The following is a 26,694-nucleotide window of genomic DNA, read 5'->3' as shown; positions in this document are numbered from 1 at the left end:
TCAGGGAACTTAACATTATGAAGACAGTTTTCTTACATGTTTTCTCGGGAGACTGCAGCTACCTACATGTCCTTTTCACTGGTTTTAAGTCTAGCATCCTAGGCAAACTGAACCTAGGGAGGCAAACCCAGACAATCCCCTTACCGAAGGGCCCCTCCGGATCTCTACTTGTCAGCTTCACTACTGTCTTTTGCCCTACATTACATCTAAGTTGGCTTGGCAGACATTGTTGGAAAGCAAGGATAGCAATGCCATATCCTCATCACAGGAGCCCATGCAACGGCTGTAAGACCAAGACAGACTTAGCACAGCTAGCTGGGGGGCATTAGGGGTGGGGTTCTAAATAATCTCGTTATCAGCAGTACTTTTCAATAACTTTGGCTCCAATCAGTAACCATAATATTTCACTGTAAGGGGAACCTGGGTGGCTCAGTGGGTTAAAGCCTCTGCCTTCTGCTCAGGTCATGATCCCAGGGTCCTGGGATTGAGCGCCATATCGGGCTCTCTGCTCAGCAGGGAGCCTGCTTCCTTCTCTCTCTCTGCCTGCCTCTCTGCCTACTTGTCATCTCTGTCAAATAAATAAAATCTTTTAAAAAAATTATATATAAAAATATTTCACTGTAAGGGCCTCAACATTATAGAATGAAAATAACGGTGAAATCTTCCTTCTAGGAGTTTTAAATAGACCCAAGAAGTGACTTCAATACCTTGTACTGCCTTCAAATCTGCTGAATACTTACCCCGTGGAAAAGTCTCCTCATGCCCCTCTCTAAAATATTTCAATCTCACCTTTCCAATCCTGTAATCCAAAAGGTTAGTAATAGGACAACCTGATTTACTCAGTAATCACGTTAAGAACGGTATCCTAGGGGTTCCCAGGTGGCTCAGTGTGTTAAAGCCTCTGCCTTCCGCCCTGGTCATGATCCCGGGGTCCTGGGAATCTCTGCTCAGCAGGGAGCCTGCTTCCTCCTCTCTCTCTGCCTGCCTCTCTGCCTACTTGTGATCTGTCAGATATGTAATTAGAATCTTTTAAAGAAAAGAAAAGAAAGGTATCCTAGCTCTAAGGCAGGAGAGCAGGAATCTTGAGTTGAGGTAACACAGGGACTAAAACATGTAGCCATATATTCTTTTTTTTTTAAATATTTTATTTATTTATTTGACAGAGATCACAAGTAGGCAGAGAGGCAGGCAGGCAGAGAGGAAGGGAAGCAGGCTCCCTGCTGAGCAGAGAGCCCAATGCGGGGCTCAATCCCAGGACCCTGGAATCATGACCTGAGCCAAAGGCAGAGGCTTTAACCCACTGAGCCACCCAGGCACCCCTGTAGCCATATATTCTTGTCTCAAGATGATGGAGAGAACAGAGGTCCGGGAAGAGGGTCCAGTCTCAGGAACCATGCTTGTAAGACAAAACCTGGCAACTACTGGAAGCTCTGGCTTCCAAGCTGGAGATCATACCGGCAGGCCTCTGCCTAACCAGAGAGATGCCCTTTAACATGAGGAGGAAACTGAGGCACTCGCTTCTATAGGATAATCAGAGATGCTACAGAGGGGGCAGGGCTGGGGAGGATGCACAAGACCGGGACAACCCACTAGCCAGGCCAGACCTGCACACAACCTGACACGCCCACGCCCCACCACTCCACGTTCCTCCTCCCCGCAGCCGCGCCTCCAACGCAGCTGCTTCCGGCCGAGAGGGGGCGCCTGCGCTCTCTGGCTGCGCCTGCGCGGGGAGGGCGGGTCAGCGCGCCGGCGCAGTGCGGTGGTCACTGGACGCTGTGCTACGTTCCTTACGTCCCTTAGCGTTGGCCGGGGAGAAGGGAAGATGGTGCTGGATCTAGATTTGTTTCGGGTAGATAAAGGAGGGGACCCAGCCCTCATCCGAGAGACTCAGGAGAAGCGCTTCAAAGACCCGGGACTAGTAGATCAGCTGGTGAAGGCAGACGGAGAGTGGCGACGATGTAAGTACCGGGACGTGCCGGGTATCCCCGGGTCGTAATCCCAACTTCATCTCTCCGATCTCGTTACTGCTCCTGAGGCCACAGCTTCCATCCCCTCCCTGGTTGCGGTGACTCCGAGGCTCTCACTGTCCCCTGAAACGCACTGTGCGAGCCGTGACCATCCTGCCTTTTCCCTCTGCCCGGGCCCTGGGTGCTCCCTTCCACGCGTGCTCAGTGCGGATCCCTGGGCTGCCTGGGAAGGAGCATGGCGCGTGCGCAGCGAGAGCTGTCAAGTCTTCCTGAAGCAAGGGTAGCCAAAAGAAAGCTAGGGCGAGAGGTTCGGGGGTTTCTGAACACTCATCTTCGGTCTCCTTCGATCCCTTTTCATCTTCAGCAAGGCCCGAGTGGTCTCCCTCTAATTTGGTAGGACCAAAGGCTCCAGCCTAAGACTGAGTCACATCTGCAGCGTAATAGTTCAGTCCACCCATATTGCAAATGTTTGGGGACTTCGGAAGCCGCTCATGACTAAAGAGCAATGATCCCAAAGCTTTGGAAGAGGCCATCCCCCTGACCTGCAGGCATACTTTTAAAAATCGAGGAAAGACTTTACCGTAGTAGAACAAGCATGGGGAGAGGAGTGCCGTGAGGCAAGAACAAGCTTGTAATTATTGAGCCTGTTTGTGATTTGTGCAAGTTTTCCGGAAAAGACATTAGCAGAGTTGGTCTAGGATCTGATCCGGGCATCTTTCATGAAGCTAAATAAAACCAGAGAACCGTCTGCCTATCAACTTGTGCCTGGATTAACTGGGGTAGTCACTGATTGGCCGGAAGCTGTCAAGCACACGTGATTCTTTCTTTCTTTCTTTTTTTTTTTTTTTTTTTTTTGTCTGATGCAATAGGTCTGTAACCAGCTGAGAGCCAGGTTTTATGACAGCACACTGCAAAGGCCCTCGCTGTCCAAAAGTGTGGTGGATTTCTGTTAGAAAAATTGATTTTTCCTAAATTTATCAGGGCATTGGGTAGGAAAAGAGTATTGGTTTAACTTCTGTTGTCTGCTGATTCTGTGGTCTCATTCATTCAGATGTCGTATTTGCTTGACTGTGAGATCCCACCTCCTGAATCTAAATCTGAATTTTTGAGTTGCAGTGGAATTAAGTGGAAGAAAAAAAACTAGCCTAGACGCTGCTTTACTGAATTAGAAGTCAGAAGTATCAGATTTTGTGTCAGTCGAGTTATTGTACAACTGTTAAGTGACTTTGAATGTGTTAGGTAGTCTTTTGTGTATAATGTACACTTCCACAGGAAGTTCTGTTCCTTACTTGATGAGTGGATATATGGTGAGGGGATAAGTTCTTCTGGGACAAGTTCGTGTTTTATTTACCTGTATGTCCCAATAGCTGGGGTATACATACACATACAGGATATGCATATACGCATGTATACATATAATCCCAGTACCTATCAGGTTACCTACATATAATCCCTGCACCTGGTTCTTGGTAAGGACTTGACAAAGGTTTACTGAATTCGTGAATATCTTCTGTGTTCAGGGCACTTTGCCCTTCTGTATGAAAAACAGTTTATGTGTAGTTCATTTTCAACACATCTGTTGATTTGATTCTGTTCTACCTAACATCCCTTCCCAGTATTCTCTTGCTAGACAAAAGGAATTAATGATTTTTCCCAGGTCACTGGCAGCCCAATTTGGACATTGACTGATCTTATATTTTATATCAAGGTTCTTCTGTCATTGACTGCAATGTCATTGACTGCAAGGATGTGTAACCCAGAGCCACATTAAAAACTCAGATCATGTTCCCTGACTGAGGACTCAGTAGGCTCCACATGTATACCTATTTGTCTGCCTATGGACATTCAAGGTGCCACTAGGGCTCTGTGTGAAACACAGGTATCTGATAGAACGTGGAATCATAGTATCACTTCGGTGTTTACCACAACTCTTCTAACTCCAAGGATTCAAACTGTGATTTCTTCTTTTTAAATTTAGAGTAATATAGCACATTTGAACATACAATAAGGATTTGTCTCAACTATTTCCAAAGCTGCTAGATTATATACATATTTCTATATGTATATATATACTATTTCCAAATATATAAATATATACTATTTCCAAAACTACTAGTGTATCTTGAAATCTGCTGGTAGTTATAGGAATTCTATCTAGCCTGTGCTATACTGAATGAAATTTCTCTTTACCGTCTTAGTGCACATGCCTTAAGCCAGGTCCTTCTCTTTGGGAGAACTTTCTAACGGCTTTCAGTTTTACCTCAGTCTCACCTAGTGCAGAGCCACATCCAGGACATGTGATCTGTTTGGAATGGAAATCGAATCATTTTATATCTGGATTTAAGTCTTGCTGTGACATTCTTACCTTAAAGCAGTGCCGTCTGAGGGCACTTGCCTGGCTCAGTCGGTTAAGTGTCTGACTTCTGACTTCAGGTCAGGTCATGATTTTAGGGTATTGGAATCGAGCCCTGAGTTGTGTGGAGCCCTGCATCTGGCTTCACACTTAGCAGGGAGTCTGCTTCTCCCTGTCCCCTTCCCCCTCCCCATGCTCATGCATGTACCCATGCTCGCTCTCTCTCTTTCTCAAATAAATAAATTTGTAAACTTTCTGGTAGCCAATTAGAAAGGGAAAGAAAAACAAGAAGTTCATTTTAGTAAGATACTATAACTACCTCAGTATATCAAAAATTGTATGTTCAACATATGATCAGTATAAAAATTGAGATATTTTACATTGTTTTTCTTTTTTTTTTTTAAAGTTTTTTTTTTTTTTTTTTTTTTGACAGAGACAGAGATAGAGAGAGTGGGCCAAAGAGAGAGCAGGAGGAAGGGGAATAGGCACAAGCAGACTCCCCACGGAGCAGAAAGTCCAACATGGGGCTCGATCCCAGGGCCACAGGATCGTGACCTGAGCAGAAGGCAGACGCTTAGCCGACTAAGCCACGCAGGCACCCCTACATTCTTTTTCTTTTTTACAAGTCTTCAAAATTTGGTGTATATTTTACACGTACAGTGTATCTCAGTTTGGGCTTGCCGTGTTTCAAATGCTCAGTAGGCTCCCGTAGCTATTGGCTACCATATCAGGCAGTGTAGCCCTAAAGCATGAAAATACAAATTACTTAACACAATTTACAAAGCCCCACATGTCTTCCTAGCCTCTTCTTCTGTCACTCTCCCACATATCCCCTCCAGTCTTTGTTCTAGCCTTATTATGCTACCTGTATGGCCTTTCACACGTCCATGATTATTGCTGCTGCTTGGAATATTCCTTATCAATCTGCTTCCCCCGTTCCCATCAGCCTTCCTTGCCAGACCAACTCTGCTCCCATAGCACTCCCTTATTTGTGTGTTCTCCATATATTATCTCATGTGTCTAATTGTGACATTTATAGTACTTTTATATACAACCTTTTTAAACTTATTTTTTTACTGAGATGTATCAGTGAACTGTATAGATTTTAATGTGTAGCTTGATGGGTTTTACAAAGCTGTATACCTATCTAACCACCACCCAGGTCAAGATCAAAGACATTTGTAGCACCCCAATAAAGGCTCCCTTATGCCCTTTCCAAAAATAACCTTATCTGCACTCTGTCACCATCAGTTAATTTTTCCTGATTTTGAAATTAATGTAAATGGACTTATATAGCATATATTTTTCCATTAATATTGAGTTCAAAATCAGGCAAAATTAATTTGCCTGAATTGGGCTTCTCTCAAAATTATATCTGTAAGATTTATTCCATCTTTTCATGTGAAGCGGTGGCTTGGTCTTTTTCATTGCTGCACAGTATTCCATTATGTAAATACACCAGTTATCATATAGCTGTATCAGTCATTTCTGCTGATAGCCATTTGGTTTGTTACAGTTTGAGGGTATTATGAATTTTTAAGTGCTATGAACATTGTTTTGTGTGTCTATTGGTAGACATAAGCACTCCTTTCCGTTCGGTATATACAAGTGGAGTTGCTGGATAATAAGGTAGGTACGTGTTTAGATTTAGTAGATGTTTCCAAATAGTTATCCAGAGTAGTTATAGCAGTCACCACTCCTGCCAGCAAAATAAGAATTCTAGTTGTTATACCTTCTTGCCCTTAATATTAGCAGTCTTTTTAATTTAATTTAGTTTTAGCCATTCTGGTGCGTTTATAGTGGTATCTCATTGTTGGTTTTAATTTGCATTTTCCTGGGGACTAAAGATACTGAACGCCTGTTCATGTCCCTGTTAGTATTTGGATAGCCTGTTTTGAGAAGTGTCTGTTCAAGAATGTTGACCAATTTTTATTTGGTTGTTTGTCTTTTTCTTATTGATTTGTAAGAATTCTTCATCCCTTCTGGATAGAAGGCCTTGTCAGATATGTATATTGCACATATTTTCTCCCAGTCTGTAACTTGCTTCTTGCTCTTTCAGTCTTTTAAGGAATAAAAATTACTAATTTTAGGGACACCTGGATGACTCAGTTAAGTGTCCAACTCTTGATTTTAGCTCAGGTCATGATCTCAGGGCTCTAGGGGGCTCCACGCTCAGCAGGGAGTCTGCTTGAGAATTCTCTCCCTCTCCTTCTGCCCCTCCTCCCATTCATGCACTCTTGTTCTCTTTCTAAAATGAATAAATAAATCTTTTAAAAATATATTAATTTTAATGAAGTCTAATTTATAGATCTCCTCTTTGTAGTTTGTGCTTCCTGTGTTGTTTACGAAATCTTTTCATATCTCAAGTTCCTGAAGAGATTTTCCAATATTTTTTCTACAAGTTTTATTTTTTTTATTTTTTAAGATTTTATTTATTTATTTGACAGACAGAGTTCACAAGTAGGCAGAGGCAGGCAGAGAGAGAGGAAGGGAAGCAGGCTCCCTGCTGAGCAGAGAGCCCAATGCGGGGCTCGATTCCAGGACCCTGGGATCATGACCTGAGCCGAAGGCAGAGGCTTTAACCCACTGAGCCACCTAGGCGCCCCTCTACAAGTTTTATTACTTTGCCTTTCATACTTAGGTGGATGACTCATCCCACATTGATTTTGGTGTATGATGTGAGATAGGGATCAAGTTCATTTTTTCCTGTGTTGCTCCAGTTGCTCATGGTAAAATGCAGGAAGCTAGGTATAGAAGGGAACTGCCTTAATCTAATAATAGATATTTATCAAAAAACCTATAGCTAACATTCTTTTTTTTTTTTAAGGTTTTATTTATTTGACAGAGAAAGTACAAGTGGGGAAGCAGCAGGTAAGGGGAGAAGCAGGTTCCTGGCAGAGCAGAGAGCCCAAGGTGGGACTTGATCTCAGGACTCTGGGGTCAAGACCTGAGCAGAAGGCAGATGCTTAATTGACTGAGTCACCCAGGCGTCCCCTATAGCTAACATTCTTTCTTTCTTTTTTTTTTTTTTTTTAAGATTTTATTTATTTGAGAGAGTGAGAGAGAGAGAATATGAGAGGGGAGAGGGTTAGAGAGAGAAGCAGACTCCCTGCTGAGCAGGGAGCTTGGTGTGGGACTCAATCCTGGGACTCCAGGATCATGACCTGAGCCGGAGGCAGTTGCTTAACCAGCTGAGCCACCCAGGCGCCCTATAGCTAATATTCTTAATGATGGAGTACCAAATGCTTTCCCCCTGAGGTTGGGAACAAGACAAGGACATCTGCTACCGCCACCTCTAATCCACATCATGCTAAAGGTTCTAGAGAGTATGATATAAGGCAAAAAAAAAAGGAGGGGGTGCCTGATGGCTCAGTCAGTAGAGCATGCGACTCTTAATCTCAGGGTTGTCCATTAAAGCCCCACAGTGGACGTGAAGCCTGCTTTAAAAAAGAAGAAAAAATTAGAATAGAGTGTGATGACAGATGGTAACTAGATTTGCTGTGGTGATCATTTGCATTGTATACAAATATCAAATCATTATGTTGTATACCTGAAACTAAGATGATGTTATATATCAATTATATCTTTGAAAAAAAAAAAAAAAAAAAGACTGGTACAGAAGTAAAGCTGTCATTATTTGTGGATGACTTGATTATGTATGCAGACCTGAACTGTTAAAATTAAGTAAATTTGGGAGGTGCCTGGATGGCTCAGTGGGTTAAGCCTTGGTATTTGGTTCAGGTCATGATCTCAGGGGTCCTGGGATTGAGCCCCACATCGGGCTCCTTGCTCAGCAGGGAGCCAGCTTCTTCTCTCTCTGCCTGCCTCTCTGCCTCCTTATGATCTCTCTCTCTCTATTTCTCTCCCTCTCTGTGTCAAATAAATAAATAAATCTTTAAAAAAATAAAGTAAATTTGGGACGCCTGGGTGGTTCAGTCACTTAAGTGTCAGCCTTTGGTTTGGATCATGATTCCAGGGTCCTGCCTCTGCCCCTCTCCCTACTTGTGTGCTCTCTCTCTTTGACAAATTAAATAAATAAAATATTAAGGATAAATAAACCAATAAAATTAACTTTAGCAAGATCACTGTATACAATATACAGAATCAATGATACTTCTTTTTTTTAAGATTTTATTTATTCATTTGACAGAGATCACAAGATATTTCTATATATAAATAACAAAAAGCATCTGATGCCTAGAATACACTTAATAAGTGACTTTCAGGATCTCTGCACTGAAAACTGTAAAAGCATTGCAGAGAGAAATTAAAGATAGTGATGGGATATGCTATATTCATTGATTGAAACATTCAGCACTATTATTTTTTGTCTTATTTTCTTTTACTTTCAGCACCTAGCACGCAATTTTCTTTTTTATTCCCAGCACTTAATACAGGGCCTTGCAAGTAGGAGGGACTAAATAAAATTTTTAAAGACTTTTTATTTTAAAATACTTAAAAATTCCCACAAAGTTGCAAAAATAGTAAAAGGAGTTCCAATGTACCCTTTACCCAGTTTCTCCCACAGATGACATCTAACACAACTGGTACAGTATCAAAGCCAAGAAATCAACATTGCTATAATTCACAGACCTTATTCAGATTTCACTAGTTTTACATGCACTTGTGTGGGTGTGGGTGTGTGGGTGTGTAGTTCTCTGCAACTTTATCCCATGTGTAGATTTGTATAACCACTGTCACACTGTGCAGGACAGGACACAGAGAGCATCACAGAGATCCCTCTCTCTGTCTCTTTGTAGTCCATTCTCGTTCCCCTCTCCCCTCTGAGCCCTGGTGATCACTCTTCTGTTCCCATCTCTTTAATCCAAGTAAGGGAATGAGAAAGTAGATCATGTTGTACTGACATTTAGTTCAAGTTTGGCAAAACCTTAAAAAAAAAATGGCTGCCAAGGAGCGGTCTCATTTCTCGTTGTCATTTCACCTGTCAAACACTTGCTGTTTTCCAGGTTGGTCCTTGAGCCTGGATTCAAGAGGTCTGATTTTTGCCAATTAGGCTTAGCTTAATGAACCACAGTACCGATACCGATATAATAGTTTGGGCCCAAATACCCATGTAGGCTGATAAGTGCACTATCTTCCCCCAAAGAAATTAAAGCACAAGAAACTTATTCTCCAGGCTGCCAGGTGAGATTTTGTCTGAGCAAAAGGAGTAACATTAACTGTTTCCAGCACAGAGATGCACAAAGATGCTGCAACCACGTTCACAGGACTCGAAACAGGATTGTTCTCTTCCCAGATCCCAGTGCATATCACATAGTTTCTTTCAATGGATTTTAAGAAAATTGAGCAGGTTATGGTTATTTGAGCTTTTTCTAGGTTCCTCAGATCTGTTACTTGACCTTGGCATTGTCCAGATGATGGTAGTTTCCAATTTCAGTCTCAGAAGGGCCTTTTCCTTGTCACCAAATGCAGGGAGAACCCCACTGTCACCAATATATGCCAACTAAATTTGGGCCTCTAAAGATGTAAGATTTCACAATTTTATGAGATCCTTTAGATCTGTCTAAGGAGATTCTTGGATTCTTTATTCTTCAGGCAGATTTCGGGCGGACAACTTGAACAAGCTGAAGAACCTGTGCAGCAAGACAATTGGAGAGAAAATGAAGGTAAGAGAACTAGGTAACAGCCTTGAGAGCTTGAGCAGAGGTATTTAATCTCACTCTTAGTGCTCACATAATTTCTAATCTAGTGTCTAATTCTGTGAGCTACTGAATTTCTTACCAAAGGGACAGATATTTTAAAAAGAAAGGAAAGAAGTGGGAAAGGGGACTAAGAGGCACTTTCAGGGATCAGTGAGTCTGTCTTCTGTCCTATAAGTCATAGACCCTTCAAGCTGCTGTAACAGAATACCACAGGTTGGGTGGCTTTTAAACAAGAGCAGTTTATTTCTCACAGTTTGAAAGACTGAGAAGTCCAAAATCAAGGTGCTGGCAGATTCCGTGTTGGTGAGGGCCCACTTCCCAATTCATAAATAGCCGTCATCTCATTGTGTCCTCACATTGATAGAAGGGAGCTCTCTGGGGTCTCTTTGAAGGGCACTAACCCCATTTCTGAGATCTCTGCCCTCATAACCTAATCTCCTCTGAAAAACCCTATCTCTGAACACCATCACTTGGGGGATTAGGTTTCAACATACAAGTTTGGGGGGACACAAAAATACTCAGTCTGTAGCAAGATAAGATTCTTGCCATGTTGCTCATTCATTGTCTGTTTTGTGCTTATAGTAATGTAAATTCCACCAGTAATCTTATCTAAGTACCTCTTGAGCCCAATCTACAGTGACAGATTTTCTCAGGGTGGACTTGAGATTCTTTGACTCAGTGTAGTCGTGCTCTTTAATGGAAAGGGCACAGATACGGAGTCCAAATCCTAGAATGTTGGCTATGTGACTTCAGTCAAGTTAATTTCTAAGCTTCAATTTTCTCATCTGTGAAATGACAATACTAACATTCACCTATAGAACAGAACTGTGAGAACTAATTTTTTTTTTTTAATTTTTTTATTTTTTTTCAGCATAACAGTATTCATTATTTTTGCACCACACCCAGTGCTCCATGCAATCCGTGCCCTCTACAATACCCACCACCTGGTGCCCCCAACCTCCCACCCCCCACCCCTTCAAAATTCTCAGATCGTTTTTCAGAGTCCATAGTCTCTCATGGTTCACCTCCCCTTCCAATTTCCCTCAACTCCCTTCTCCTCTCCATCTCCCCTTGTCCTCCATGCTATTTGTTATGCTCCACAAATAAGTGAAACCATATGATAATTGACTCTCTCTACTTGACTTATTTCACTCAGCATAATCTCTTCCAGTCCCGTCCATGTTGCTACAAAACTTGGGGATTCATCCTTTCTTTCTTTTTTTTTTTTTTTTTTTTACAGCTTTATAAACATATATTTTTATCCCCAGGGGTACAGGTCTGCGAATCGCCAGGTTTACACACTTCACAACACTCACCATAGCACACACCCTCCCCGATATCCATAACCCCATCCCCTCTCCCAACCCCCTCCCCCCATCAACCCTCAGTTTGTTTTGTGAGATTAAGAGTCACTTATGGTTTGTCTCCCTCCCAATCCCATCTTGTTTCATTTACTCTTCTCCTACCCCCTCGACCCCCCATGTTGCATCTCCTCTCCCTCATATCAGGGAGATCATATGATAGTTGTCTTTCTCCGATTGACTTATTTCGCTAAGCATGATACCCTCTAGTTCCATCCACGTCGTCGCAAATGGCAAGATTTCATTTCTTTTGATGGCTGCATAGTATTCCATTGTGTATATATACCACATCTTCTTTATCCATTCGTCTGTTGATGGACATCTAGGTTCTTTCCATAGTTTGGCTATTGTAGACATTGCTGCTATAAACATTCGGGTGCATGTGCCCCTTCGGATCACTATGTTTGTATCTTTAGGGTAAATACCCAGCAGTGCAATTGCAGGGTCATAGGGTAGTTCTATTTTCAACATTTTGAGGAACCTCCATGCTGTTTTCCAGAGTGGTTGCACCAGCTTGCATTCCCACCAACAGTGTAGGAGGGTTCCCCTTTCTCCGCATCCTCGCCAGCATCTGTCATTTCCTGACTTGTTCATTTTAGCCATTCTGACTGGTGTGAGGTGATATCTCATGGTGGTTTTGATTTGTATTTCCCTGATGCCGAGTGATATGGAGCACTTTTTCATGTGTCTGTTGGCCATCTGGATGTCTTCTTTGCAGAAATGTCTGTTCATGTCCTCTGCCCATTTCTTGATTGGATTATTTGTTCTTTGGGTGTTGAGTTTGCTAAGTTCTTTATAGATTTTGGACACTAGCCCTTTATCTGATATGTCATTTGCAAATATCTTCTCCCATTCTGTCAGTTGTCTTTTGGTTTTTTTAACTGTTTCCTTTGCTGTGCAAAAGCTTTTGATCTTGATAAAATCCCAAAAGTTCATTTTTGCCCTTGCTTCCCTTGCCTTTGGTGATGTTCCTAGGAAGATGTTGCTGCGGCTGACGTCGAAGAGGTTGCTGCCTGTGTTCTCCTCGAGGATTTTGATGGATTCCTTTCTCACATTGAGATCCTTCATCCATTTTGAGTCTATTTTCGTGTGTGGTGTAAGGAAATGATCCAATTTCATTTTTCTGCATGTGGCTGTCCAATTTTCCCAACACCATTTATTGAAGAGGCTGTCTTTGTTCCATTGGACATTCTTTCCTGCTTTGTCGAAGATGAGTTGACCATAGAGTTGAGGGTCCATTTCTGGGCTCTCTATTCTGTTCCATTGATCTATGTGTCTGTTTTTGTGCCAGTACCATGCTGTCTTGATGATGACAGCTTTGTAATAGAGCTTGAAGTCCGGAATTGTGATGCCACCAACTTTGGCTTTCTTTTTCAATGTTGCTTTGGCTATTCGAGGTCTTTTCTGGTTCCATATAAATTTTAGGATTATTTGTTCCATTTCTTTGAAAAAAATGGATGGTACTTTGATAGGAATTGCATTAAATGTGTAGATTGCTTTAGGTAGCATAGACATTTTCACAATATTTATTCTTCCAATCCATGAGCATGGAACATTTTTCCATTTCTTTGTGTCTTCCTCAATTTCTTTCATGAGTACTTTATAGTTTTCTGAGTATAGATTCTTAGTCTCTTTGGTTAGGTTTATTCCTAGGTATCTTATAGTTTTGGGTGCAATTGTAAATGGGATGGACTCCTTAATTTCTCTTTCTTCTGTCTTGTTGTTGGTGTAGAGAAATGCAACTGATTTCTGTGCATTGATTTTATATCCTGACACGTTACTGAATTCCTGTACAAGTTCTAGCAGTTTTGGAGTGGAGTCTTTTGGGTTTTCCACATAGAGTATCATATCATCTGCGAAGAGTGATAGTTTGACTTCTTCTTTGCCGATTTGGATGCCTTTGATTTCCTTTTGTTGTCTGATTGCTGAGGCTAGGACTTCTAGTACTATGTTGAATAGCAGTGGTGATAACGGACATCCCTGCCGTGTTCCTGACCTTAGCGGAAAAGCTTTCAGTTTTTCTCCATTGAGAATGATATTTGCGGTGGGTTTTTCATAGATGGCTTTGATAATATTGAGGTATGTGCCGTTTATCCCTACACTTTGAAGAGTTTTGATCAGGAAGGGATGCTGTACTTTGTCAAATGCTTTTTCAGCATCTATGGAGAGTATCATATGGTTCTTGTTCTTTCTTTTATTAATGTGTTGTATCACATTGATTGATTTGCGGATGTTGAACCAGCCTTGCAGCCCTGGAATAAATCCCACTTGGTCGTGGTGAATAATCCTTTTAACGTACTGTTGAATCCTATTGGCTAGTATTTTGGCGAGAATTTTTGCATCTGTGTTCATCAAGGATATTGGTCTGTAGTTCTCTTTTTTGTTGGGATCCTTGTCTGGTTTTGGGATCAAGGTGATGCTGGCCTCATAAAATGAGTTTGGAAGTCAAAGAAGAATTGAAAAAATTTATGGAAACAAATGATAATGAAAACACAACAGTTCAGAATCTGTGGGACACAACAAAGGCAGTCCTGAGAGGAAAATATATAGCGGTACAAGCCTTTCTCAAGAAACAAGAAAGGTCTCAGGTACACAACCTAACCCTACACCTAAAGGAGCTGGAGAAAGAACAAGAAAGAAACCCTAAACCCAGCAGGAGAAGAGAAATCATAAAGATCAGAGCAGAAATCAATGAAATAGAAACCAAAAAAACAATAGAACTAATTTTTTTAAATGTAGAGAAGCTGGCACAATGCCTAGAACCCTGTAGTTATTCAGCAATTGCAAGTAACAGCAGAGGGCAAGTCGTTACTGGCCTTCATCCAAAAAATCCTTCCTGTGCTTGAAGAATGTTAAGTTTTTGCTTGGCCTGGCTTTGCTATCCAGAATAGTTCATGCTTTTAATCTTTCCTCAAAAATATCCTCTTAGCTCCTTAGTCATTTTTAAAAAACATATTAAATGCTCCCTCAAATCTGTCTCATTTTTAAGTTGTAAACTTCTCAACTAAACCAAAAAAATTATAAAATTTTGGAACCCGAACCAGGAAAGAACATAACAAAAAGACTCCCTCTGGATTCTAGTACACTTCATGATAGTGTGAATCGTTCTCTTTACCAGTATTTTGTTACACTTTCAGCTTTTCACTGGCTGTGGAAATTGATACCGATAATCATATAGTTTTCTTCCTTTGGGACCCATGATGCTTAATCATTTGCATGTCGGAGGGCCCATAATTATGGAAATTCCAGTGTGCACTCGTGCTTGTGTATTCTTTGGGGCACATACAGATAGTGCCAGCCTAGTGTTTTCCTAACAAGAAGATGGAAGTGTTTTCATTTGCAGTAGCATTGTTATATCCATTCACTGTAGCCCCACAAGGAGTGTTCTCCCTTCCTATCCATTAGAATGGTCTTAAAAAGTGCTTTAATATGTATAGCACTTGAAAGTATTAATTTCATTTTGTTTTTTCATCTTTGCTGCAAACCTGGAGTGTAGGTAGTACCTTTGTCAACTTTATTAAAAGGGCAAGAGAATAGGCTTAGGAAATTAAGGAGCCTGCCTAAAATCACATTGTAAGTTAGTTGCAGAGTCAGAACTTGAACTCAGAACTTGAATTTGCTGCCCTGAGGGATTATCAGATAGCAAAGGGACCTCAGCTCTCTTGGCTACTAAATGGCTACTAAAATCTTGAGGTTTAGGCCATTTCTTTCTACCTCAGTAGTCTCTACTTATTCTTTTTTTTTTTTATATAAGATTTTTTATTTATTTATTTGATAGACAGAGATTACACGTAGGCAGAGAGGCAGGCAGAGAGAGAGAGGGGGGAAGCAGTCTCCCTGCCGAACAGAGAGCCCAATGCGGAGCTCGATCCCAGGACCCTGGGATCATGACCTGAGCCTAAGGCAGAGGCTTTAACAACACTGAGCCACCCAGCCACCCCTAGTCTCTGCTTATTCTTTTTTTTTTAAAGATTTTATTTATTTATTTGACAGAGATAGGCTGAGAGGCAGTCAGAGAGAGAAAGGAAGAAGCAGGCTCCCCGCTGAGCAGAGAGCCCGATGCAGGGCTCGATCCCAGGACCCTGGGATCATGACCCGAGCCGAAGGCAGAGGCTTTAACCCACTGAGCCACCCAGGCGCCCCTAGTCTCTGCTTATTCTTAAACAAGACTCATTCTGAGATTTTCAGACGTTTGCAACTTTTTAAGATGATTTTACTTGAGTCACTGAAAGGTGTGAGTTTGGTTATGGTTAGCATCCTGACTTCTCACTTTAGAATATGCGATTGTGTAATAAATCTAAAGGATTTCTACATTTTACCCCAAGAAGATTTAGTTCTTTCTTATGACTCAGTTTTGTGCAGTGGTATATGAGGTTGTATAAACATAATTGCCTATTGTTGTATGTATAGAATTTTTAAAAATATCTTTAGAACACAACATGACTTATACTTGCAAAGCAGACCCTGGATCTCCTCAACTTACTTTTATGCAAGTTTTGCTGAGGTTGTACGTATCTTGTTATAATGGCCTGTGATAATTTTCTTTAACTACTTTTAATTTGGGAAGAATTTGACTCAATTTATCTTCTCCATGGCTCTGGGCGAGGATTGGAAATGATCTGACAGAATATCACAAAGATAGGTGAGAAGAGAACCAGGGCAGAAAATCTAGCCCTGCTTACGTTCTGCAGTTTTGCTAAGTTGCATTGATTGCTCTAAACTTGGGTTCTAGATTTGGTGACTTTTCCTCAAAAATTTTGTTTCCTCAGTGTCCTACGATTCTATCATCCCATCCATTTTTTTTCCCCTTAGCCTCAGTGCTGGGATTATTCTTAGGGTGTGGACAGGGATTCACAGATTCACATCCAGGCACCTGCCCCGGAGCTGGGCAGTGATACAAGCATTTTCACACCTTCTTGGTGCCCATAACTATTCTATGTCCAGAGAGGACATTCTTCTTACATTTCTGTTGATGTCAGCCCTCTGACCCCGACGGATTAATTGATCTGTCCAGGATCCAAAAAGCCAGAAAATGGCAGGATAAGGACTTAAAATTTTCTCACTAAATTTTTCTCTCACAGGTTGCGGCTCTTAGATACAGTTGTATAGAAAATTCTGTGGTTAGTTTATATATTAATTTGGTGTGCCCTTGTAAAACTAGGTCAGAAATTTTATTTAATAGTATTGGGGGTTTTTTTGGTTTTGTTTCCCCTGCAGAAAAAAGAGCCAGTGGGAGATGAGTCCATTCCGGAGGATGTATTAAATCTCGATGACCTCACTGTAGACACTTTAGCTGTAAGTTATTGTACTTCCCTTTTCTAGACTGGATTTCTGTTCTTTCATCGTGACTTTGTTCCTAGACAAGCAAGTGCTGACACTCGGCTCCACACAGCATTGCAGCCTCCTTGAATGTGTGCAGCTGGGAAATGTCCCCCTCCACTCTTGTTGGTTTCAATCCTTGAGTATTTATTAGATCGCAGAGACTGGGATGGATGGAGTAGAAAAGTCAAGAGTAGGAAGAAGAGGAAAAAGGAGCCCATCTACCTTTGGTTCATAGAATTTCGTTTTCACAAAGTCAAGGATTTTTTTTCAGTTTGGCATAATTCAGTAAATATTCACAACAGTGAACCTAGAGAAGTAATTTTCAAGTTTTTTAGTCATCGAACCCTTTCATAAACCTGCAGCACAAAAGCATGGCAAGAGCGTAAATACAGAAAAGCAGAGTTGCGGGGGCTCAAAGGGGTGGCTTGGGGTCGCCACTCCTGCGCAGCCCCACTTGCTAAGGGCTCTCCCATCGCCACAAAATCAGTAATTGAAACACTTGCAAAAAGGAATACAAAAGAAGCTAAGGACAGGGTCTCTTCTAATAAATTTGTAATCTCCCTAGAGAACGGTTAAATGTAATACATAAGAGTGCTAAATTGATTTCATCAGGAATATCAGAAAGTACGCGTTAAGAGAAAGAGCTCTTAAAAGAGATACAGTATTAAAACCCCTGAGATATATAGGGCTAAGAAGAATGGCCAGAATTAATCCAACCCTTCCTTAGGTACCCCTGAAGAAAATGCCAACGAATTTGTCAGGGCAAAGCTGTGTGTGTGCGTTTGAAATAAATCTCAGTTCTTTGAAAGCCTTCATTGTTGATTTTTAAAATGCTATCGCAAGGGTTGTCGTTCAAGCACAAGGTGAGGGCAACAGAATCTTACTCCTCCTCTGTACCTTGACCTGCTGTGGTTTGGGTGCCGGCCTATTTATCTACAGAACCTGAAAGTCTCACAAATCAAAAAAGTCCGACTCCTCATCGATGAGGCCATCCTAAAATGTGACGCCGAGCGGATAAAGCTGGAAGCAGAGCGGTTTGAGAACCTCCGAGAGATTGGGAACCTCCTGCATCCCTCCGTGCCCATCAGCAATGATGAGGTAGGTGTCCGTGCCCCAACGGGCGGCAGCCTGCCTGGCGCTCCTCTCTGCTGGGGAGGGGGCGGGGGTGGGAGGGGCACTGGGAAACGCTGGCACTCTCTGTATAATAGGCCTTGTGTCAGAAGCAGGCTCTTTGTATATTCGCTCTGCCCACCAATTGAGAATTGAAAGAGTCAGATCCTTGCCTGATTGGGAAGTAGCAGACACAGCAGGTAGGAGGAGACTCCTGGCCCAGATATCTCTTCTAAATCGGGCTGCTGTCCTCCACTGTGTGTTGCCCATGGTAGCAGTGAGTCCTGTGGGAGGGATCCGTGAAATCAACCTCACCCCTCACCCACACCCCGCTGAGACGCTGCAGGTTGCAGGGAAATCTGCATGATAAAAGTTTCCTGCTGAGTGGGAGCTTCCCCAGCACAAAGCTGCTCTGAGCCCAGCCTTTGTTCTCTGACACCCCAGCCGTGGCTGGGCCCATCTGTGCCTCTTTCATTCATTCCCTGGTGAACGAGCCCTTAAACTCACTGCAGGCTGGGGTGGGAGACTCGGGAGGTCAGGGCTCTGAGCCCGCCCTCATATGGCCCCAGAACCAATGAGAGCCTGGAAAGAAAAAAAAGTCTACATTCTCCTCTGCACCCCAGGCGATGCTGATGCGGGTGGGGGGGTGTGGATGTCCTGTAGCAGGATTTTCAAGGAGTCATTTAAAAGGGTAAAAAAAAAAAAAAAAAAAAAGTAAATGTGAGAGTAGGACAGATCTCTTAAAAATTCATGATTTCAGTTCCATGGCTAGAATCACTTCTAGGAATTTGTAAATGTTTATTTCTCCATTGAACACAAATTCTCTAGCAAATTCTTTTCCTTAGTCTCTGGACACAATGACCAAAACCTAGTGTTTGAGTTAAGCAGTAGTTTTGTAAAGCTCTAAGCTGTTCTTGGAATGGGGTTTGGAAAGCTGGAGGTTGTGCAGTTCAGTGGTCACCAGTCTTCTTTCCTTAGGATGCCGACAACAAAGTAGAGAGGATCTGGGGCGATTGTACAGTCAGGAAGAAGTACTCTCACGTGGACCTGGTGGTGATGGTAGATGGCTTTGAAGGCGAAAAGGGGGCCGTGGTGGCTGGAAGTCGAGGCTATTTCCTGAAGGTAAGAGTCAGGAACCCATGGTGATGGGATTCTAAAGAAGGAGCTAAAAAAAACTGTGTGCGGGAAAACATAACCTACTTAAAGAGGCCCACAATCCACCATTTGTTCTTGCCTTTTTCCTGCAAACGGATTGGCAGTCAGATGCAGTTCTCTTTCTGAGGCAGGAGAATGCTGCTTCAAATTCCCTAGAACCAGAGCCCCTATGTGATCCTCCATTATGGAGACATGTTGTGCTGTCTGGATCAGAACAGCCTGCCTTTAAGGGGCTGAGTGGAACTGGACCGTCAGACAAGTAACCCGTCAGACAAGTAACGAAGAGTTGAAACCCACTGATGAGTGCTGCGGGGTGGGTGGGCCCAGAGAGCTATGAGAACAGGTAAACAGAGGCAGCAGACCCAGAGTAGTTGGGACAGAGGGCTGATGAATTCAAAGAAGACTTCCGGGAGGGCATCCCCCAAAATAATTTTGGGGATGCATATACACAGAGTATGTTCTACATACACACACATGTCTGCTGTTTTAAAATTAGTGCAAGAAAGCTCTCCTGTGTACCCTGAGCAAATCATCCTTTCTGCCTCGCTTTGCTTCTCCTGACAGTGTGTCTGGATGATGGGCTGGGCATTGGTATTAAGAAAGAATCTCTTGAGTCAGGTGTTGAGGTTCACAGTCTTTGCTGGCCTCCCCTGGGCCCCCAGTTGCCTCTGAGTGCAAATTGTAACAGATGAATGTGACGGCGACAGAACCCAGTCACACAGTGCCTTGTCTCTGCTCCTGTAGGGTGTCCTGGTATTCCTGGAACAGGCGCTCATCCAGTATGCCCTTCGCACCTTGGGGAGTCGGGGCTACACCCCCATTTATACCCCCTTTTTCATGAGGAAGGAGGTCATGCAGGAAGTGGCGCAGCTCAGCCAGTTTGATGAAGAACTTTATAAGGTAAGTAGCCTGGGGCAGTGTGACAGAATGACTTAAGTTATAAAAAGTTTAACCTCAAAGATACAGAGCGGTACTGTCCAGAACTTCTGTGGTGTGGAGATTGCCTGTATCATGACTGTTGATGCTTAAAATGTAGCTAGTGCAACTGAGGAAATAGAATTTTCATTTTTATTAATTCTAACTTAAGTAGCCACATGTGGCTAGTGGCTACCATACTGGACAGTGCAGATATAGAGCCTGTTTTATCTTTCCCCAGATAATCTATATGACTTATCTAAATGAAGCATACTTTTGGGGCGCCTGGGTGGCTCAGTGGGTTAAAGCCTCTGCCTTCAGCTCAGGTCATGATCCCAGGGTCCTGGGATCGAGCCCCACATCGGGCTCTCTGCTCGGCAGGGAGCCTGCTTCCTCCTCTCTCTCTGCCTGCCTCTCCGCCTCCTTGTGATCTCTGTCTGTCAAATAAATAAATAAAATCTTTAAAAATAAATAAATAAATAAATGAAGCATACTTTTAACACCATGAGCTTCAGAAGAAAGCACATTTTTTGAGTGCTTGGACTAAAGAAAATTGTAGAAGCAGCCAATATTCCCATGTCCTCCTACTCCTAACCCCAGACTAGAAGCTAGAGGGCAAGACATATTTCCCTTGGGATTGATGTGGCTTCCAGGCTGGGGCTTTTTCTCAACCCCGGAGCATCTCAGGGAGAATGAGAGGATTCACGTTCAGAGTCAGAAGCTCATTTTGATAAGCTGGCTTCACTGCCAGCTGTAGTACTCAGAATTTCTAGAGGTTCTGCTACCCGCTGCCCCTCACAGCATAGTCTACTTTTCACCTGTCCTTCCCCTCCAAGACTGTTCTGTCAGAAGGGGCTGATTTGGCTCTTACTGGGAGGAGTTAGACAGTGTTCCTGGGCTCACATGACTTACCTTAGAGAGGAATTTTTTTTTCTTTAAGATTTTATTTATTTATTTGTCAGAAAGAGAGAGCGAGAGAGAGCGTGCGCACTAGCAGGCAGAGTGGCAGGGAGAGGCAGAGAGTGAAGCAGGCCCCCCACTGAGCAAGGAGCCTGATGTGGAGCTCGATCCCAGGACCCTGAGATCATGACCTGAGCCGAAGGCAGCGGCTTAACCCACTGAGTCACCCAGGCGCCCCTTAGAGAGGAATTTAATAGAACTTCTTCCCATTGGGTTGAAGAGTTCAAGTTATGTTCAAGTTATGTTCTTATTCAGAATGTAGTGGGAAGCAAAATGTTCTCTAAACCCTAAGGACTATTCTAACCTTGGTGTTCTCCCCCACTTCTTCCTTTTTTTTAAAGATTTTATGTATTTATTTATTTAGAGAGAGCAAGTGAGAGCGAGGCGGGGAGGGGGAGAGAGAGAGAGAGAGTCTCAAGCAGACTCTGCATTGAGTATGGAGCCCAACGTAGGGCTGGATCCCATGACCCTGAGATCATGACCAGAGCCAAAATCAAGAGTTGGACGGTTAACTGACTGAGCCACCCAGGCGTGCGTGGATGTGTTTGTTCGTTCTTTCTTTCTTTCCCCTTTCTTTATTTTAATGTGGAGAGAAATGAGTTCATGTATTGGTCAAAAGCTATTTTCTCTTTTCTTCTTTTCTTCATCTCAACCCCCAGATTGGATCATCACAGAGCTTTAGAAGGGTGCTCCGTAGGTAACGTCAAGGAGAAGTTTATATGAGGATTATGAGAGAGACACTAGGTAGCAGGTGTCCCTGCTATGTTTCCTGCATTCTCTGTCTCTCTGCAGATGCTTCTTAGATCCCTGTGCAGGGAGACTCACATCGTGAGAGTCCCCATAGTGACAGTTTGGGCTGGTCCATCTTGCTGAATAACCTCAGTTTATGAATTCTCTGGAGCCATGCTCTCCAGTAGAACTCTCTGCAGTGATGGGAATGTTCTGTAGCTACTGTCCAGTTTGACAGCATCAGCCGCATAGCTGGTGAGCACTTGAAATGTGGCTAGTGCAAGCTGAGGAACTACATTTTAGTTTTGTTTTGTTTTGTTTTGTTTTTTAATTTATTTGACAGAGAGATCACAAGTAGGCAGAGAGGCAGGCAGAGAGAGAGGAAGGGAAGCAGGCTCCCTGCTGTGCAGAGAGCCCGATGCGGGGCTCGATCCCAGGACCCTGGGATCATGACCTGAGCCGAAGGCAGCGGCTTTAACCCACTGAGCCACCCAGGCGCCCCTACATTTTAGTTTAATTTAAATAGCCACTTGTGGCTAGTGGCTAAGTTCCCACTGTGGAGTAGCAGTGTCATCTTCCAGACCCCCAAATGCTGACCCAGAGCAAGTTTCCACCTTCCTCTTTTTAAAATTAAAATAATACCATGTGACAGAAAATGATGGGGAATATCATCTTCTTTCTCATTACCTCATATAATTGTCATTTTTAAAATAATTTTTATTTATTCATTTTTATAGAGATCACAAGTAGGCAGAGAGGCAGGCAGAGAGAGAGGGGGAAGCAGGCTCCCTGCTGAGCAGAGAGCCCAACGCAGGGCTCGGTCCCAGGAACCCGAGATCATGACCTGAGCCGAAGGCAGAGGCTTAAACCACTGAGCCACCCAGGTGCCCCCATAATTGTCATTTTTAAAACACTTTTGGGGGCTTTTTTCATACAGCCATCGTTTTCTCATTCTTCTAATCACAATGTCTATAGATTGCCTTAGCAGTACATCAGAAACATATTTCAGTGTTCCTTCGTGGTCTTCATCGCCAACATTTTCAAATGGTTACATAATATTACGTGGTCTGGATGTAGGATAGCCAACTCTTCCCTTGTGGAAATATTCAGGGGGCTTCCTTTTTTGCCATCCATAAGTAATGTTACAATGAACTTTGTCCTGTTTATACCTTTTTTTTCTTCTGTGTTACTTTCTTCAGCGGAACACCAAAGTGATTCTTGAAGGAGTGTAATCCTGCACTAATTCATAAGCACCAAGAGAGCAGAGACTGTGTCTCCTCTTGACCAGCACTGGCAAACTTGGCCCTTACAAATGCCTAACAAATGTTTGTTGAGTGGATTGATGTATATTGCTACCAGCTCAGGTTTTATTGCACTGCTGTCATTGGCTACTATACATTATTTATAAATGTTTTATTTATTAGATCAGTAAAAAAAAAAAAAAAATTACCAGAATATTTTCTCTCCTTTTAATTTGCATTTTTTCGATCTCTAGGAGGGATCCCATTTTGGAGTGACCCATTTTCTCCTTTGTCTTCTTAGAATTCCCTGTGGTTTCTTGGTCTAGCTGAGGTCCCCATCCCTCACTCTTAACTAGTAGGGGTCCCTCCTCCTCCAGGTGATTGGCAAAGGCAGTGAAAAGTCTGATGACAACTCCTATGATGAGAAATATCTGATTGCCACCTCTGAGCAGCCCATTGCTGCTCTGCACCGGGACGAGTGGCTGCGGCCCGAGGATTTGCCAATCAAATATGCCGGCCTGTCCACCTGCTTTCGCCAGGAGGTGGGTTCCCACGGCCGAGACACCCGCGGCATCTTCCGAGTCCATCAGTTTGAGAAGGTGAGTGGACAGGTCAGGGTGAGGAGTAGGAGCCTTCTCTCGATCTCTTTGGGGTGGTTAGAGGGGCAGCAGGCTCTGTGGTGCTCAGACCCGCCTTAGCTCCGGTCTTCCCTCTTGCCGTGTCCATCATTTTCTGTCTAAGAAGCACATGCTGGAGTGGCTGTGAGCACAGAGCCTGGAACCAGGCTGCTTGGGTCCCGGTGTCAGCTCGGCCACTTAGCAGCTGTGTAACCTCGAACAAGTTGCTTAACCTCTCCACACTCAGTTTCCTCCTCTACAAAAGGAGTATAATAATAAGTACCAACCTCCTTAGGCCTGCTGTGAGGATTCAGCTGGTGGGTAGGGGCAAAGTGCTTAGAACGGTTCCTGGCATGTGTATAAGAAGAGCTCCACTGAGTGTTTGTTCTTGGAGCCCCAGTCCAGTCCAGCACCGATATCCTGCGGGGGCCCCAGCCTCTCCTGACTCCCAGCAGTGTAGGATTATGTCTCCTACATAATCCATGTCTCCATGGATGTCTCCATCACAAGGATATCTCCCACTTCAGTCCTTTTCGTTTATTCTCTCTGTCCCATTTTCATGGTCTCCTTGGGTCCCTCTCTACAGATTGAACAGTTTGTCTACTCATCACCACACGACAACAAGTCATGGGAGATGTTTGAAGAGATGATTAGTACCGCAGAAGACTTCTACCAGTCTTTGGGGATCCCTTACCACATTGTGAATATTGTCTCAGGTATCTGCCTCCCTTTCCCACAGCCCGCAACCACCACCCTCGCCAGGTGAACTGCCACACAAAGAAATAGTTCACAGTCCAATTAATTGCCCACATTAATTAAAACATCACACTCTTCTCACTTGGGAGTTTGGTGATGAGAATATCTGGGCGTGATTTCACTTCTGGGGATAAGGTGTAAATTAAAGAATTCTTTAGGTTTGCTAAAGGTCAGTCTCCTGAAATACCATCCCTCCTTCATGAATTCTAGGGGTTTTCCCTTTCAGGTTCTTTGAATCATGCTGCCAGTAAGAAGCTTGACCTGGAGGCCTGGTTTCCGGGCTCGGGAGCATTCCGTGAGTTAGTCTCCTGTTCTAACTGCACAGACTATCAGGCTCGCCGGCTCCGAATCCGATATGGGCAAACCAAGAAGATGATGGACAAGGTAGGTGGCCCCTCGGGAGGCAGGAAATAGAGCCTTGTGCAGAACAGGTCCATCTTATTTCTCAGTCCTTGGTGGACATTATGTCCCAGCATCTTGGGAAAATCTGAGCTGCTCAATCTAGACCAAAAAGGGAATCTGAAAATGATTTCTACTAAATCAGGACAGAATCCTTTTAGATAGAATCCTGAATTGAGCTCTGTTCTACAAGGTATTTCTAGCTCTTCTCTTTTGGGCTTTTTTCTCTGTGACTCCAGATAAAGAAAAATCCCCATTTGTGTGCAGAAGACATGCTGAAGATAGTGTCTTCCCTCTCCCCCAAGAAGGTCTGGGTTTGTAAGTTTCTCTCTTCAAACCCAGTTTTTAGGCCTTAATCTTTTCCAAGTCAGGGACTTGAAAGGGGTTAAAAGGAGAGGCCACAGTGACAGTTTCCTCCATCCCTCAAAGGGCCCAACTCCTGTCCATTTGCTGGGACCTATCACTTGACACTGACGGAGATATGAGGAATCTTCCTGGAATTATTATTATAGGGAATAAGTACTAAACAGTTCTAGTCTAGCAAAAGATCAATAATGCTTTGGATTTGGATAGTTACCATTGGGGGAGTCTGGCTAAGTGGGTGGTTCCTGGTCACAAGGAAGACTAGGTTGAGTTTCGTGCTTCCTCTGGGGGCCCTGGCTTTGCAGGTGGAGTTTGTCCATATGCTCAACGCTACAATGTGTGCCACCACCCGCACCATCTGCGCCATCCTGGAGAACTACCAGACAGAGGAGGGCATCGTCGTGCCTGAGAAGTTGAAGGAGTTCATGCCGCCCGGTAAGACTCACTGCCCAGCCCCTCTTCCTCTTCTGTCTTCCCGCTCTCGTGAAGAACAAACCCCCTTCCAGAAGGTACCAGTCCCCAGAACTCTGCCTGTCCCCTGGTGCTGGGCATGACAGGGGTAAAGCTGAGAAAGCAGCCACTACAAGTCTGACATCCTGTTTAAGCGCAGCTAAAATTCAGACCGGAAAAGAATTAATGAAACTAGTTCCCGTCGTGGGTGCCCTTTTGTTCATTGGGATCATCCTCTTGTGGAACTCTCCCCAAGAACTCCTGAGAATCGGTCGGTTATTTGGTTGGCTCTGTCCCTTCAGGTCTCCAAGAACTGATCCCCTTTGTGAAGCCTGCACCCATTGACCAGGAGCCATCAAAGAAGCAGAAGAAGCAGCATGAGGGCAGCAAAAAGAAAGGGGCAGCCAGAGATGTCCCCCTAGAAAACCGGCTGCAGAACATGGAAGTCACCAATTCCTGAACATTCCTTCCTCCCAGTTTGTCGGGCTTTCGTTTCTGTCAGCTGGGATCTCAGAGCCTGCCCATGGGCAGGGAAGCCAAGCACCCACTCATCACCCGCCCCATCTGACTGCATTGCTAAAGGGGAACAGTCTGCCATGTAAAGCACGACGTCCCCGTCTCCTTGCATGGGCACAGGATCCATTCACTGACGACCGATGAAACCATGTAATAAAGCATCTCTGGGGGAAGGCTAGGACTCTTCCACGGTCTTCTGCCCAGGGCTCGAACCCTGTCTCTGACAATTCTGGAAACCACACTCACTTCTGCTTTTCCTTCTAAAGAAGGCTGTTCCATTTAGCAAGTCAGATAGCCTTTGACAGGGTCAGTGAAGGCAGGGGTAGATTTAGGAAAGGCTTAAGGAGAAAGTGAAAACTTTGAGTCTTAGACACACAAGCTTGCAGGATAAGGGCCACACCCTCCTCTGTAAATTAGCCCCTGCTTAAAAGCAGTTGGGAAGGGGGGCGCCTGGGTGGTTTAGTCGGTTGAGTATCTGCCTTCAGCTCACGTCATGATCTTGGGGTCCTGGGATTGAGATGCCCCATGTTGGGCTCCTTGTTCAGAAGGGAGTCTGCTTCCCCCCTTTCTCTCTGCTCCTCCCCCCTGCTTTTGCCCTCAAATGCATGCTCTCTCTGGAATAAATGGAAAAATCTTAAAAAAAAAAAAAAGGCAGGTAGGTAGGACTAGCTTAGAGGCCAGAGTTGACATAAAAAGCCTCCCGGTGCTTCCGTTCCCTAGGAAGGGCTCCAAGGGAAGGGCAGGAGGCTGCGGGACCTCATGGAAAATTAGACTGTGTTTAATCCCACAGAGACCCCAGACTCAGGAGCATAAGTTG

General features: G+C 43.7%; 1 protein-coding gene across 1 annotated transcript; it reads left to right on the top strand.

Annotated features, from left to right (window-relative positions):
• The first annotated feature begins 1,735 nt into the window (after positions 1-1,735).
• Positions 1,736-26,094, top strand: SARS1 (seryl-tRNA synthetase 1). Its single transcript, XM_047727007.1, has 11 exons — positions 1,736-1,958; positions 9,877-9,947; positions 16,562-16,639; positions 17,606-17,764; positions 18,755-18,898; positions 19,676-19,831; positions 23,154-23,375; positions 23,980-24,109; positions 24,376-24,533; positions 25,217-25,346; positions 25,664-26,094. The coding sequence occupies exons 1-11, from the start codon at positions 1,823-1,825 to the stop codon at positions 25,819-25,821; spliced, it is 1,542 nt and encodes a 513-aa protein (XP_047582963.1). The 5' UTR covers positions 1,736-1,822; the 3' UTR covers positions 25,822-26,094.
• The last annotated feature ends 600 nt before the right edge of the window (positions 26,095-26,694 follow it).

The sequence above is a fragment of the Lutra lutra genome, chromosome 4, assembly GCF_902655055.1.
Source record: "Lutra lutra chromosome 4, mLutLut1.2, whole genome shotgun sequence".
Classification (NCBI taxonomy): Eukaryota; Metazoa; Chordata; class Mammalia; order Carnivora; family Mustelidae; genus Lutra; species Lutra lutra.
The sequence above is the reverse complement of the archived record's forward strand: the minus strand, read 5'-3'. Positions and strand labels throughout refer to the sequence as shown.